The sequence below is a fragment of the Podarcis filfolensis genome, assembly GCF_964270895.1.
Source record: "Podarcis filfolensis genome assembly, chromosome: 2".
NCBI lineage: Eukaryota > Metazoa > Chordata > Lepidosauria > Squamata > Lacertidae > Podarcis > Podarcis filfolensis.
Window position 1 is genome coordinate 111,039,523 of NC_139605.1, and position 15,761 is coordinate 111,055,283.

The 15,761-nt window shown below is 47.7% G+C and overlaps 1 protein-coding gene across 1 annotated transcript in view; it reads left to right on the plus strand.

Moving 5' to 3' along the window:
- The window catches only part of CS (citrate synthase), a 33,747-nt gene extending 21,975 nt beyond the window's left edge, over positions 1 to 11,772 (plus strand). Inside the window, exons 4-11 of the mRNA XM_083599317.1 lie at positions 642 to 707; positions 813 to 944; positions 1,189 to 1,377; positions 3,396 to 3,595; positions 5,827 to 5,956; positions 6,070 to 6,171; positions 7,486 to 7,695; positions 10,255 to 11,772. Of these exons, the coding sequence (XP_083455443.1) occupies positions 642 to 707; positions 813 to 944; positions 1,189 to 1,377; positions 3,396 to 3,595; positions 5,827 to 5,956; positions 6,070 to 6,171; positions 7,486 to 7,695; positions 10,255 to 10,425 (1,200 nt within the window). The 3' untranslated portion in view covers positions 10,426 to 11,772. The remainder of the gene's footprint in view (positions 1 to 641; positions 708 to 812; positions 945 to 1,188; positions 1,378 to 3,395; positions 3,596 to 5,826; positions 5,957 to 6,069; positions 6,172 to 7,485; positions 7,696 to 10,254) is intronic.
- Positions 11,773 to 15,761: the final 3,989 nt, after the last annotated feature.

The following is a 15,761-nucleotide window of genomic DNA, read 5'->3' on the forward strand; positions in this document are numbered from 1 at the left end:
GGGTGCCAGCTGGAAAGCTGAGCCTTGACGGTTGTTGAAAAGGACTCTGTTCTTCAGTCTGGTTTTTGAGGCCATTGACAAAAGGGGAAGAAGTATTTAAGCCAGAGCCAAGGTTATAGGAGATTTGCCACTAGGCTTCCTGGTCTCTCGAGAGCTTACAGAGGTGACAAAGAGTGGGGAATAAAGCTATCATTTTGGCAAAACAGGGCATTGGAAACAATTCTGCACCAGAATCGTCATGTGGTACACCTGAGACTATTATGCAGACTTTGTGCAACATATCAATTTATTCTAGCTGCAAACTTTGGGCTGTGCTGAAACTTTGGGTTAACTTAAACAAAGGGGGGGGGGTGAACTGCTAGGCCATAAGCCTTCCCTGGTGGCCTGTCAGCACCCCCAACTCAATTTTTCACTGGTGCCATTACCACCACCAAAGGGAGAAAGTGTACAAAGCACCAGTGGGGACAGAAGGATAGCATTTAGAACGAAATAACATTGATACCTCCTATTTGAAGTGTGAAATTGCTTAAGGGAAAGAAGAACCTAAGTTATCACACCTTGCAGCAGCAAATTCCATAGTTCATGCACGTATTTCCTTTTGTGTGTCCTAACTTTTTACCGCTTGCATCTTTTGTCCCTAGATCTACGGAGGCATGAGAGGCATGAAAGGGCTAATATACGAGACATCAGTCCTGGACCCAGATGAGGTAAGTGAGGCCTGAGGTTGTAGTAGTCGCAATACCTGTCTGGCCGTGCAGCCTGTCCATGGAGTTGTATGAATATCTCTTAATCTGCCTTTGCCACATCTGCAGGGCATCCGTTTCCGTGGCTACAGCATCCCCGAATGCCAGAAGCTGCTGCCCAAAGCCCCTGGAGGTGCAGAGCCCCTGCCCGAAGGGCTGTTCTGGTTGCTGGTGACAGGAGAGATCCCCTCGCAAGAACAGGTGAGGAGACAGGAATGGCTGAAGTAGAGTCTCTGAATGGGAGGCTGCAGCTGATACCTTCAGCCCTTCCTTGAATGCCATTATGCAGCCTGGGGAGTTTTGTGAGTGTCTGTGGGCAGGCAGGGAAAGCACTGAGGTGTCTACATGGCAGAAGGAGATAGCAAAGGCAGAGGGAGGCTGTACGCAGCTCAGCACTGATTCCTTCATTGTTACTGAGGCAGAGCTTTGTGTTTTCTCTGTTCAGGTGAGCTGGCTGTCCCGGGAGTGGGCCAAAAGAGCCGCCCTGCCTTCTCATGTGGTGACCATGCTGGACAACTTCCCCACCAACCTTCACCCCATGTCACAACTGAGTGCCGCTGTCACCGCCCTCAACAGCGAGAGCACTTTTGCCCGTGCCTATTCAGAGGGAATCAGCCGGACCAAGTACTGGGAAGTAAGCAAGGGACGGGCAACATTTCGCGTGTGCAGAAGAGGTGTGAGCCGTTTGCGGGCTTGGCAAGCAAATAATGGGGGAGGCGGGTGGGCAAGCTGCAAGTATTTTCTTCTGTAGCATCTGATCGATGGCATCTGGAGGTGAAGTCCTGAAGCTACGTACCAGAAATGCAGGTGATTTATTATAATCGCCTACGTAAACATGGACTTTGTTATTTATATGCACAAAACATAGACACTTAATGTAGTCAGGGTTATGGCTGTGTAAAGAAATTTGGGTTGTCTGAGCCTCTCCCTTCTTTGCGTGTGCTGAAAACTGAAAATCGTGCACTCAGTGTTGCAAGAATAAGGTTTTGAATGTCAGGATGGTTCTTGCTGAATGTTAAAAAGGCTAGGGGGAAATGTATCTGAAGCTTTCATTGTCAGAGGGTGGTGATGATCCATGCCCTGCAGCTTAATCCCCAAAAACGCTATGGCAAACACCAAGAACTCCAGTGGTGGGGAACTTTGGGGCTTCCAGATGCCACTGGAATCCCATCAGCCTCAGCCAGCATGGCCAGTGATCAGGGATGATGGGAGTTGTAATCCAACAACATCTGGCAGGCTGCAGCTTCCCCATCCCTGCATTGGTTTGTCTCGGGTCTTCATATTGGGGAGTTGGGCTTACTGATTGGAAAGCTGCTGCCAGGATTGCTGAACACCCTTTGTCCTAGGATTGATTTGCTAATGCCAGGTGCTGATAAAATTGTGGAGTTTGGGGCTGTGGGCGTGGTCCTTCCTGCTTCTGCACCTAGAGGTGGAAGTTGTTCCAGAAAAAAGAGACACCTAATGTGTCAAGCCTGACCAAGCCCTGCTGAAGGCTGCCGTATTTTGACTTGGAAATGAGCCAGCCCAGTTCAGCTTTTGTCTCGTGCTGATCCTCAAGCGCATGGTAAAGGACAGAAGTCAGGTGTGTGAGAAAGACAGAGACAGAGAGACAGACCTTGGTCCTCACCATGTGGAATCCCAGTTACTGCCTTTTTAACATGAGACCTTGAACAAGATGACATGTGCCTCTGGCCTGACCTAAAATGTGTGTGCACACCCTCAGCACTGAAGCAAAGAGACTTTGGTCTCTGGCCCGTTCCAATTCTGCCGGCCTGTATCTGCCCTGAGGCATTGCTGTCTGGAGTAAAGGGGTAAAGTATTGGGATGTGGGGAGGCAGTAGTTCTGCTGTTCATTAACCTTTACCTGCTTGTCCCCTGCCCAGCCAATGCACTGCAGTTAGACAAGAGAACCGGTCCTTTTCCGTGGAATACTCATGGGGTGCCATTGGTATCATTTTGATCCCAGGCATTTGAGTGTTAAATCCTCCAGCAGTTGATTATATATTTTATCTGGATGATTTTGGGGGGAAACTCATCTCTATATTGGGGGACGGAGGGATTTGTTTCTAGGGTGTTCTGGTATTAACACCACTTTTAAATTTGTTTATGGAGTTCTCCTGGCAATTGCCAACAAATTGCTTTGTGCATTGCAGTTGCCAGCAGATTGCTTTGAGACTTATTGTGGAAAGTGACTCATAAGAAATAATAGTTGTTATTATAAAAGAGTAGAAATGTGTGGCAGGAGTGTGATTCAGATGCCAGTCCTCTGCCTATGAGCACATGAAGGAAGTCCTACCTGTGTGACTCTTGGAAGAATAGGCAGCAGTGCTTATCAACATTCCTAGGTCTGTTTATACATTCAGGACAAACAGTAGCAGAGTCTTGTGGCACCTTTCAGATGAGTATATTTCATTTTACAGCCGCAGCTGCTTTTGTGCTCTAAGAGTTCATCCCATGAGATGCATGCATGAAGGCAGAATACAAAGACTCTTGTTGCAGACTGTACGCAAGCCGCTCTAGTCTTCATGTTAACTGTTGTAGCTGTAGCCAGCGAACAGATCATATGTCCCTGCTATGGCGGGATTGGAGGGGAAAGACCCCCTACGAGTGGTTCCTGACTTCTACCTCCCCTTCCCCTTCCGTACCTTGCAGTTTATCTATGAGGACTCCATGGACTTGATTGCCAAGCTGCCATGTATAGCTGCAAAGATTTACCGCAATCTGTACCGTGAAGGCAGCAGCATCGGCGCCATCGATCCCGCCTTAGACTGGTCGCACAACTTCACCAACATGCTGGGCTATAATGACCCCGAGTTCATTGAACTCATGCGCCTCTACCTCACCATTCACAGGTAAGTCTTACCTGTCTTGTGTACAAGAGAGGCTTGAAAGAGCTGTGAGCTGATGGAGCAACAGAAAGAACTGAGGCCTGAGCTTTTGTGCGTTTAGCACTTGTGTCCTTCCCCCACACATCCATTACTGCCAGCGCACTAAGCATTGGTGCAATTTCCCCCATGTGCTTTCTGTGCTTGAGCATAATGAAGGTGCTCAGCAAGACTTCCTGGGGAGAGTGTTCCACAAACGAGGAGCCACTGCAGAAAAGGCCCACTCTTGTGGAGGAGGCACACAAAGAAGGGCCTCAGATGACGATCACGGGGTCCATTCATAGGAGGAGAGGCGGTCCCTGGGGTCCTTTAAGGCTTTATAGGTCAAAGTCAGCATTTTGAATTGGCCCGGAAACTGATTAGCAACCAGTGAAGTTGGGCCAGGCTCGGCGCAATATACCGTATTTTTCGCTCTATAATACGCACCAGACCATAAGACGCACCTAGTTTTTGGAAGAGGAAACAAGAAAAAATACATTCTGAATCCCAGAAGCCAGGACAGCCAGCGGGATCTCAGTGCAGCGATCCCACTGGCTGTCCTGGCTTATGGGATAGCCGCACACTGTGCTCCGGAGGCTTCGCATTGCTTTCGCTGAAGCCATGGATCCTGCATTCGCTCCATAAGTCGCACACACATTTCCCCTTATTTTTAGGAGGGGAAAAGTTCGTCTTATAGAATGAAAAGTACGGTAATCTCAAACCACCTTACCCCGGTGAGCAACCTGGCTGCCGAATTTTACACCAGCTGAAGTTTCTGAACCGCCTTCAGGGGCAGCCCTATGTACAACACATTGCATTAATCTAACCTAGAGGTTACCAGAGCATAGACAGCAGTAGTTAGGCTATCTCTGTCTAGGTTGGGGCATAGCTAGGCCGCCAGCCGAAGCTGATGGAAGATTATCCATGCCTCTGAGGCCACTTGAGCATCAAGCGACAGCAAAGGATCCAGGAGTACCTCCAAGCTCCTTCGAAGGGAATGTAACTTCCCATTCATCCAACCACCCACTAACAGTGCCCCAGTCTTATCTGGATTGAGCTTCAGTTTGTCGGCACTCACCTTTTTTCTCTAGTTGACAGTGGTTTTATTGCCAACAGGCATAGCACTTAAGCATCTGATATAATCTGTAGCCTTTTGCGACAGTTGAGATGTGCAGGGAGCTGGGTGCATAGTTCAGGGGTTAGAGTTTTCATGTATAATGTCCTAACTTCAATCCATGGAATATTCTGTTAAAGCAGTAGCCTTCAATATTTAACCCACCTTTAACCCAAACGTGAATTTGGTGTCCCATTTCTAAATCTTCTTTTTACCATATGTTTGTATGCTGCTACTCCTGCTGCTGTTGGATCAAGCTGTGACCCAGCAGTTGGTCCCAATCCATCAGCCCAACTGAGAGGCCTCTGCCCGAAATCCTGTTGCTAGTTGGGTTAATATGACTTCATATGTTCCATGGGTAGGCAAACTAAGGCCCGGGGGCCGGATGTGGCCTAATCGCCTTCAAAATCCTGTCCGGGAATCAGTGTGTTTTTACATGAGCAGAATGTGTCCTTTTATTTAAAATGCATCTCTGGGTTATTTGTGGGGCAGAGGAATTCGTTCATGATTATTTTTTTCAAAATATAGTCCGGCCCGCCAACAAGGTCTGAGGGACAGTGGACAGGCCCCCTGCTGAAAAAGTTTGCTGACCCCTGAATGTTCTCTTCAGCGGCTCCCTCTAGTGGCAGAGAACCCTAACTTTTGTTTAACCCTCAATTGGGAGCTACATGTTACAAGGGTAATGTTACTTTCGCCCCGGTAGGTTGTTTCTTGCAGCTGTGGTGTGCTGGGGCTGTAGAATTGTAGAGTTGGAAGGGACTCCGTTGAATCTTTTTGCCCAATGTGGGGCTTTAACACACAACCCTGACGTTAAGAGTCTCATGCGCTATTGACAGAGCTATCTGAGTGTGCTGAGAAAGCCGCTTTCGTGAACATCTTTCATGCTTGCATATGATGACCATAAAATGAATTCATTGTAACTGCTATTATACTTCTGGAATATTATGTGTGTCATCTTTTCTGTTCAGGAAGAAATGTTGGTGAGAATCTTAATTTATTAACCACTGGCCAAATGCATACAGAACTTCATTTCAGTCTGCTTGCTGTGCGCTCTAAGCTTCCTTGTTCCCTGCTGATTTCCCCCCTCCCCCTTTGTTTTCTGCAGTGACCACGAGGGTGGTAATGTCAGTGCCCATACCAGTCACCTAGTGGGCAGTGCCCTCTCCGACCCTTACCTGGCTTTTGCTGCAGCCATGAATGGTCTGGCTGGCCCACTCCACGGTCTTGCAAATCAGGTAGGGGGCTGCATTGCCAAGCAGTGCTGGCAAATCTTGAATTTGGCGGAGAGCCTTTAGGGAGCCCTCCCTGTTCTTGCACATTATCAGCAAATCTCACGGGCTTTTTGCAGGAAGTGCTGGTATGGTTGACGAACTTGCAGAAGGAGCTGGGTGAGGATGTGTCCGACACGAAACTGAGGGATTTCATCTGGAATACTTTGAACTCTGGCAGGGTGAGTGTTGGCGGCATCAAAGCCTTAATGGGGCAACAGAGGGAGGGGTTGCAGTTGGGAGGAAACTGTAGAGATTTAGGTTGCAGTGAGGTCTGTTATAAAATGGGGTGGTGGGGGCACAGAGAGACCACACTGGCTTATGGGATTTCAACTTGTAAACTCCACAAAAGCATATATGCGCAGCCATATTTAGGTTTTTGTTTTGCTTTTTAAGCTGAGCTTCTCAGGAAGAGGAATTCTGCCTAAAGTATTCATTCTTCTTTTTCCTGCACTTCCCACAGCCCTGGTGCCTTTCCCCTGTCCTATTTTATCAATTCAATGTGGGGATTCTTAGAATAGCAACTCATGTCCTGTTCTGTGTTAGAAAGGAATATATTCCCCCTCCACCACGTTGATTACATGACCACAAAGAGTGGCCTAAATGTATTTTAAGGATGCGTAATTATCCCCCAGTTCTTCTTTAGCAGCCAATGGGAAGTGAAGCACGTGAATTAGCTGCAGAAGAAAGGCATTGATGTCCTAGCTAGTGGATTCCCAGTACCTTTGTAGTCTCACTTGGCATAGAAATGGGGAGCAAAAACAGGAAGTCAGGTGCTGGGAGTCATCCACAATGGGAGAAGATAAACAAGGACTTCAAGTTAGTCTATGCTATGGGCCAATAGGGCACTCCTCCTAGAAACCAGCCAGGAGACAGTTGCCAGGATGAAGCTGTACAGAAAATGGATATGGCCGCCTAGATTTTCTCTTGCTGTCTGTGTGCAAATATATATTTCACACGCACACAATTTCCAATCATGATCTCATTCCACAAGCTTTAAACTACTGTAGGGCTGGGGGAAGAGGAGGAAGCTCCCAGGTGAGAGCTGGGAGGGTTTCCTCTTCTGTACATGCAATAAGAGTTAAGATACAGTGCTGGAGGACCTGGTATTCACTTTCTCTTCTTTTCTTCTTTATTTTCTTCCTTCTCTTATTCTTGCTTTTTTCTTATCTCTCTAGATTAGTTTGGCTCTTATTGTATTTTATGTTGGAAACTTTTAATAAAAATTGATTAAAAACTTAGCCTGCTCTAGGGCTTGTTAAAACAGGTCAGTGTAAAAAATGATTGTGAGCTGGTGGGAACTGCCTAAAGAGTCCCACAGGCAGGATGGTGGGGGAAGGTGAGAAATTAAAGGTAGTGGTGGCACTGTGTGAAAACCTATCGATCAAGGTGTGGATGTTGGCAACTATGAAGGGGGCTGAGTACTTGCCTGTTAACCCCTTTGCACATCATATTGGGTACCACCCACAAGACTCTGTCAACGTCTCATGTTGCAGGTGGTTCCTGGCTATGGCCACGCAGTGCTGAGGAAGACGGACCCTCGCTACACCTGCCAGAGAGAATTTGCGCTCAAGCACCTTCCCAAAGATCCCCTCTTCAAGCTGGTGGCGCAGCTATACAAGATTGTCCCTAATGTGCTGCTGGAACAGGGCAAGGCCAAGAATCCCTGGCCCAATGTGGACGCACATAGTGGGGTCCTCCTGCAGGTGAGCTAACTACCTTTGGCAACCCTCTTTGAGGGCAGAGACCAAAGCCCTGGACTTTCTCAGCTAAAGGTGCCTGCTAGAATCTGGGCCCTACAAGCACATTTCTTAGGACTGAGCACTGGGAATATATTTCCCTGGGAACTTGCCTTGCAGGCTCAAATAGAGGGCGCTCTCAGCCCAGATTAGTATCACACTTTGCCTTGGGTCTAAGGCAGAGGATCATCTCACCTGCTTTCCAAAGCATGGGGGGAGATTTAGCACTGCCTAAAACTTACACTTTTGGACAGAAATGGATGGAACCCGCCATATTCAGACCAATGGTGCAGGGAATCTTGTGATAAGTATCTTTAAAGGATTAGTTTTTATTAAAAAAATGGTTTTGAAGCTGTTGTGGTTTTGAGAATTTGTTGCACTGGCTCCTGCTAGTGCAACTGTTTAGTTGCATCCAGCCCATAATATAAGGGAAGGATAAAAGCAGGGTTTGAAAAACATAGTTGAGGCTTAGATGATGTACCGAAATCACAAAATGCCAAGCTGATTAGGACAGAGGTGGGTGTGTCACTCTCAAAAGCACTGCAACGGAGAAGTAAAAGGAGAGTCCTGATAAAAGGTATTTTGTGATGGGAAACTAGAGCTCTCAGTCACAGATTACTTCTCCCTCACCTCTGCCTGGTGTTTTCTGTTTATGTGGAGCACAAAACCCAGTATCTTAGAAGCTCTGAAGCCTCAGAGCCTGTCTGCTACACCTTAGACCACCTTGCAATCTGAGGGTCAGCTGCCTCACCTCATCAAAATGACATCAGGTGACTTGTTTTCACCAGTCGTGGTGGATGTGGCTGTGTTTGGGTGAAATGGAGGCAGCCTGGCGAACCTTATGGGTCCAGAGGTTCCCAACAGCTGCTTTAAAAACACAAGTTGGCTGGACACTGTAGGTGCACCTGTGTTCAGTTCAGTTATGGGATTCCCTGGCAGGGCTGAATCTGGTCTTTTCTGGGAGTGGTACAGGCCCCAAATTGACTTGTGCACCACACTCGCTCTGATGTCAGAGGGATCAGTCTGCATCTTATATGCTTATGCCACTTTGCTGCTCTAGGTAGCGCAGAAGCAAGCTTGAGTCCGTTCCCTGGGGCAAAGCCTCTATTTCCAGGCACTAGATTAAATGTTTCTGCTTGTGCCCCACCAGTACACAGAGCTGCTCCTATCCTTGTCCGCAAGCCCAGTTTATTTCCCAACAGTAGGGCGCTGAACCACCTCTGCAGGATTTACCGCAGTGTGATAGCAGTTTCTATCTTTCGGGGAGGATATTGGTAAATCCGCAGTGCAACCTGAAGCACCTTTTTTTGCACTCAATTTGTGGATGCTAAGTGAATTTGTGGGTGCTAAGTGGGTGCAAAGGAAGCTTTGACTCAGCTGTTGATTTGCACAGTGTTCTAGAATGTGGCCGACATTCCCATGTAGCTCTGCATTGTAGGGGAAGGGCAATAATTGCCTGGGGCCGCTTGTTTTGCCATAGCCAATAAGCCGGTTGTGGAACCCTTGGTAAATTGTATGCCAGTCACCATTTGAACTCCTACACTTGCAGAACCCAGGCAGGGTGGTGGTGTGCCTCCCTCTAGTGGTGGCTTAGGAGGCCTTGCAGATGCTATTATATCCAACCATAGTATAGGAATAGCATGAGGCAGAATTCCTAAATGACTGGGATTTGCGGTGGGCAAACCTGAAATGTTTCGGCTGGTATGAGACGAAGAATTAGAGTGCTTTGCCCTACCCCCCACCCTTCTAATTTCTGCAAATTTTTAAAGGAAAAACCCTACAGGAAGTGACTGAAAAAAACCTTTCCTCTTCTGCCCTCTTGGAACAACAAAAAAAATCACTTTGCAAGGGCTGTAGGATTCATGTCACTTCCAGGAATTATTTCTTGTGTGTAAGAAGGATCAGATATATCAGCATTCAGTTTGTATGTTTTCTTAATCTCTTCCTGTGAGGTCCCTCGGAGCAATATACAGTATAGATTATGACAGTGCCCAGTCAGGTTTGTGTGTGTCCCCCAGTGCCTCCCAGGAACCTCACAGGTGGGTTTTGAAGGTGATGTCCTTCTGGCTTTCCTGAACACCTAGTGTTTGAGGTATACTGTATCTGTAGGTGGAGATTCCATTTTAGCACTCTCAACCATCGTGGCCAATACAGTGGAACCTTGGTTCTCAAACGCCTTGGTACTCGAACATTTCGGCTCCCAAACGCCGAAAACCCGGAAGTGTTCCAGTTTTCAAATGTTTTTTGGAAGCTGAACATCCGATGTGGCTGTTGGCTATTGTTTTCAGGGCACTTGCACCCATCGGAAGCTGCGCCTTGGTTTTTGAATGTTTCAGAAGTCGAACGGACTTTGGAACGGATTACGTTCAAGAACCAAGGGACACCTAGAGGGCTAAAGGGTTCCCTATATTTGCCATATAGGTTACAATAAAGTTATTTACTTAGTTAAGGGTTCTCTATGCCTGGTAAGTGGTCTTTTTCCTCCCCGGGGCCGTCCTCCTAACCACCACCTCTTTCTTTCTGCAGTACTACGGCATGAAGGAGATGAACTACTACACTGTGCTGTTTGGTGTGTCTCGAGCTCTTGGCGTCCTGTCGCAGCTCATCTGGAGCCGGGCACTTGGCTTTCCTCTGGAGAGACCCAAATCCATGAGCACAGATGGGCTGATGGTGCTTGTGGGTGCAAAGTCAGGTTAAAGCAAGGGATAACGTGGCAATGGGTTAGCTGTCGAGGGAACGGTAGAGACAATACGACTTTTTTGTGTTTTGTTCAAAGGGCCTTGAAAAGACCCTTCCTTAGAGGCACTGACCATCGCATATTTTTTTCAGGTTATTTATGGGATAAATTCAGATAAAACTTATAGATACTTATCCTCCCCCCCCTCCATACCTGCTACCTTAAAATACCACCTTAAAGTTAGTTTAGATTCCTAAACGCAGGGCCCCGGGCAGCTCTTCCCAACCTGAGCTGATGCCCCTGGCTAGAGAGAATGTTGCTTCTTTCCAGCTCAGACTCCTCTTTCATCCCCTCTTATCGCCCCAGGTTGCAGGCCAGGAGCAGAGAATACTTCCCCTTTAACAATCATGTCATATCACATGCTGCTTTTTGCCACCTTTCACAGATGGGGTGTTCTGCATTTTAAACAACGCCCTCCCTTTTTGGCAGGAGGGGGTTGGAGAGGAAAGCAGTTCTTTCCCGTCAGCTGAGCGCCACGCCCTTTTGTATACCCTTCTCCCGCCGCTGTCAAAAATGGCAGAATTGTGCTCTTAAAAGACAGAGCAGGTGAGGCTGTGACTTGAGTCACACTCGGGTGAAAAAGGTGAGTACAACTCACCTCCTTGCCTACCAAAGAGGGGCAACACAGACCTTTCCCTTCCCCCAATCCAAAGCTACCACAGCACTAGGTTGTCCTGACCTGCATTAATGCACACAACCCCCTGGGCAACCCACTGCCCCCCCCCAAGAAAACCCCTGATCTTCTGCGAGATGGTGCTTTGTTCCCAAAGATAAGACTCTCAAGAAACTTAATCTGCCAGGAACAAATAGCTCCTTGCCTCCCTCCTCTTCGGCCAGAGGAGATGAGAGCAGCGTGTTTGAAGCAAGTGACCTCCCCATCCCATTTTTAATTTTGACTTGAGTGTTGGTGCTGTGGTGCTGAAAAGGTGGGTTGAGGGTGTCTCAATAGCAAAGAAGGTATTGGTAACGTTTCCAAAACGGCAGCTTTTAATAGCATTGCCATGTGGCGCTAAATTGGCTGGCCACACCTTGAGAGCAGCGATAGGTGAAAAGAATGGAACCTGTCTCCTGGCCTCCTTTCCTCTCTAGAAAGGACTTCATACACTCCTACCGATGTTTGTTTTTTCTCTGTGTGTTTGTGTGAAACCCTTTTTGTCCTAAAACCACAAACAAACAAAAAAGGAAAGAAAAACCCCAATCTTAAGTTGAAGGCACAGTGTCAACAGCTGTGTAAGCATCAGGGTTCCGTTGCAAACTTCAGGTGGTTCTGTACAAACTGCAAAATAAATGTTTTTATTAACAAGTTACAGTATTGGAGTCTGTCCCTATGTATCAGTGAGGCCTGCAGCCCTTTGAACGATTGCTCCCAGTGACTGTTTGCACCCCCACACACTCAATTCTTACCAGCCATCATAGTTTGCTTAGGATACTGGAAACGCATAATCCTAAAGGAACAGAACAACCAGAGCTTCTTTACAGGTAGGCAAACTAAGGCCCGGGGGCCAGATCCAGCCCAATCGCCTTCTAAATCCGACCCATGGAGGGTCCGGGAATCAGCATGTTTTTACATGAATAGAATGTCTCCTTTTATTTCAACTGCATCTCTGGGTTATTTGTGGGGCATAGGAATTCGTTCATTTTTTTTTTCTTTCTCTCCAAAATATAGTCCGGGCCCCCCACAAGGTCTGAGGGACAGTGGACCGGCCCCCTGCTGAAAAAGTTTGCTGACCCCTGAGGTACACATTGGCAACTCCAAAAAGTCCCCATGACAGCAAACACAAGCTGTGTGTGTGTGTTTGTGTTTGTTGGTTTGGGGTGGTCAGTGGAATGGAGCTGCCCCACTTAACTTTTTACTTGCACCGTTTCATATCCTAATTTGAAGTTGCTGCTTCCTTCGCAGCAGGGGTGGGACGTACAGCTACTTGTCACAAACCCAAAAGAATAACCCCAAGGCTCCTCCTATTTTTCTTCATTTTTGTCCCTTTTGTATATGCTCGTTCAATAAACTCTGTTGTACAATCACTACTTCAGAGCATCATCTGGAATAGGGCATTTTGAATTGTCGGTATTCTGATTTTGTATCGCAGTGGCGAGGCAAACCACTCAGCAGGTATGTATTCTTCCTGTACTGGGCAATTGCAGAGGCAATAGCTCCAAGGTGAAAACGACTTCCTTGATGTCAAGCATGGACATGGAATATTGTATGTGTATGTGCACACAGGGGACGCAGGTGGCGCTGTGGGTTAAACCACAGAGCCTAGGACTTGCCGATCAGAAGGTCGTGGTTCGAATCCCCGCGACGGGGTGAGCTCCCGTTGCTCGGTCCCTGCTCCTGCCAACCTAGCAGTTCGAAAACATGTCAAAGTGCAAGTAGATAAATAGGCGGGAAGGTAAACGGCGTTTCTGTGCGCTGCTCTGGTTCACCAGAAGCGGCTTAGTCATGCTGGCCACATGACCTGGAAGCTGTATGCCGGCTCCCTCGGCCAATAAAGCGAGATGAGCACCACATCCCCAGAGTCGGCCACGACTGGACCTAATGGTCAGGGGTCTTTACCTTTATGTGCACACAGTGGCAACCTGCAAACCAAACTTTTACCCCCAAAAAATGTACGCTGCGATGCGCGTGCTTGATTTGTTTCTAGATTTCTCAGCATTGTGCAGTGATAGCGAGAAAAATCCTAGTGTTGGTCCTCAGCATTTTTTGATAGCAGCTGGCTCTGTTTTTAGTTAGGTAACCCAAACCTTCCATTGGAAAGTAGGCGGCAGAGTGGGAAAACTGTAGCAGTTACTTCTCCTTTGACTTAACGGTTCAAGCAGCAGAAAGCAACTTTGGTTCCTTGCTTGTATGCCTGTGTAGGGACCTTCGCCCTCTTCACAAGCCCCTATGTGTTCAGTAGGATTACTGTTATTTTTGTTGAGCTTTTTATTCTACCAAAACACTGAGCAGGCAACCATTCAGTCCTTGCTTTCAAAAGACAAAGTATAAGCCCTGGTAGATGGGGGGGGGGGGAATGCTGCAAAGAAAGGTGTGTTTTGTGGCAGCACCTCCTCCAGCACCTCGGGCAAAGAAGTTCTTAAGCTTTGCTGGAGAGGCTAGAGATCAAACCTGTGACCTTTTGCATGCAGAGCACGTGCTCTGTCACTGAGCCATGACCCCTCCTCATATTGCTCATGTGATAATCCGCAAGCACAAATGTAGTCGGCACTGAACTGGGCCTAACAGCTTTGAGTGGCCACAAATCCACACCTGCCAATAATTCAACTTGGGAGCACATGGAATAAAAGCAGCTTCCAGATTCTCCTGCTGCAGACCTGCACTTAGAGTGCAGAGGTTTAAAATCGAGGATCAAGTCCCAGCCGTGCCCCCAGCTGACCTTGGGCAAGCCTTTCCTTGCCCTTGAAGGCCACTGCACACGTTGGTAAGAAGCCAACAGCTGCTGCCTGTAGAGAAGGGCGATGGTTCTGAGCCCATCAGGAATGACGTTCCCAGAAGGCATCTATAAATAGCTGGGTTCCCTCGTGGTTGTGCCAGGAAATAGAGGCTGTGGTATGAGAATACAGCCCTGTTTCAGCAAAGAAATGTGCTGTAGTCCTAGCCTAGGATTAGCACATTTCATAAAGTCACACAATGCAGTCCTCCTTTGAGCTGGTGTGCCCTCGTGTCAACACCTATTCCTGCTTTCATAGAGGGAAGTATTCAAAGGTGATCATTCAGCTGCAGTTTGAAGTGGTAGGTCCCAGAAGTATTGTAGCACTTGTATCGCCTGAAGGTGAAGCTTAGCTCTAAGCCCTACTGGAAACTTCACTGTACATCCAAATTATGGTCCAGGTCCAGGTGGATGATGGCCTTGTACAACTGCTGTAGGGATGCAGGTGGCACAGAGGTCTAAGCTACTGAGCCTCTTGGGCTTGCTGATCATAAGGTCGGCAGTTCGAATCCGTGTAACAGGGTGAGCTCCTGTTGCTCTGTGCCAGCTCCTGCCAAGCTAGCAGTTCGAAATTACACCAGTGCAAGTAGATAAATAGGTACCACTGTGGCGGGAAGGTAAACTGCATTTCCGTGCGCTCTGGCTTCCGTCACAGTAATCCGTTGAGCAAGAAGCAGTTTAGCCATGCTGGCCACACGACCCAGAAAGCTGTCTGTGGACAAACGCCGGCTCCCTTGGCCTGAAAGCGGAGATGAGCGCAACAGCCCATGGTCGAATTCAACTGGACTTAACTGACCAGGGGTCCTTTACCTTTACAACTGTGGTAAAAGCACACTGGCTGCCTATAATGCAAAAACTACCGTATATTTCCATGTATAACCCCCCCCCCATGTATAAGACAAGCCCCATTTTTGGGGACTGCCAAAAAAAATTTTGAGGGGGGAAATTGCCAAAAGTTGCTGAGCTTCTTTTAGGGAGAGATTGCCCAGAGTTGTTGAGCTTGGGTGGGTGGGTGGGAATATTGTTATGTTATGGAGCTATTGGGGGGGGGATCACCGCCACCAATCGCTCTACAGACTGCCCAACACTGCAAATCGCATGCATCGTCGCGGCCAGCAATGGTCTGCACGCTCTCCACCAAAAGCCCACCTGCCCACTCAACGCAACCACAGCTGACTGCATGCACGCCTCACCGCTGCCGTAAATCAACATCCAATTGCCGCAGCCAGTCGTCAGCAGACCTTGCCACAGCAACCAATCACACACCCAATCACCGCTGCCAATCTCCTGCTACCTGTTGACACCAATCACACACACACACACCCCGCTATCCATGTATAAAACGACCCACAATTTTTGGCTACTATTTCTAAGGAAAAAATATTGTCTTACACACAGAAAAATACAGTAGTCAGCTTTCCTTTTGAAAAAAATACCTATTAGGGGGAACATAGCTGTTGTGATTTGCTATCTGCTGCAGCAGCAGCATAGTCACCAGAATTTTTGAAGGTAGAACCCACGTTGCATCTTGCCATGCCTGACAGTTCTGGGTCCTGACCTAGTTGAGGACTCAGAGAGGGGTGGGGATGTTGTACTTCATAGTTTCGCAATTACACCATTGTCTGCCTTGCCATGTTCAGTGTTTGTTTTGACCTTGTGCTATAGGTATTGCCAGTTGTCACCACCCATGTTGTAAAGCACAGCTCTATGTATATAAGCCAGACTAGGCTTATACCCAACCTTCTCTCCATACACTCAGCAGCCATGCATTCTGTGCTAAATTGAAGGTCTAAGCCAGAGCTTTCCATGTTGGTGACACTTTTTAGACATGCATCATTTCGCGACACAGCCATTCAGTTTTAGTAGCA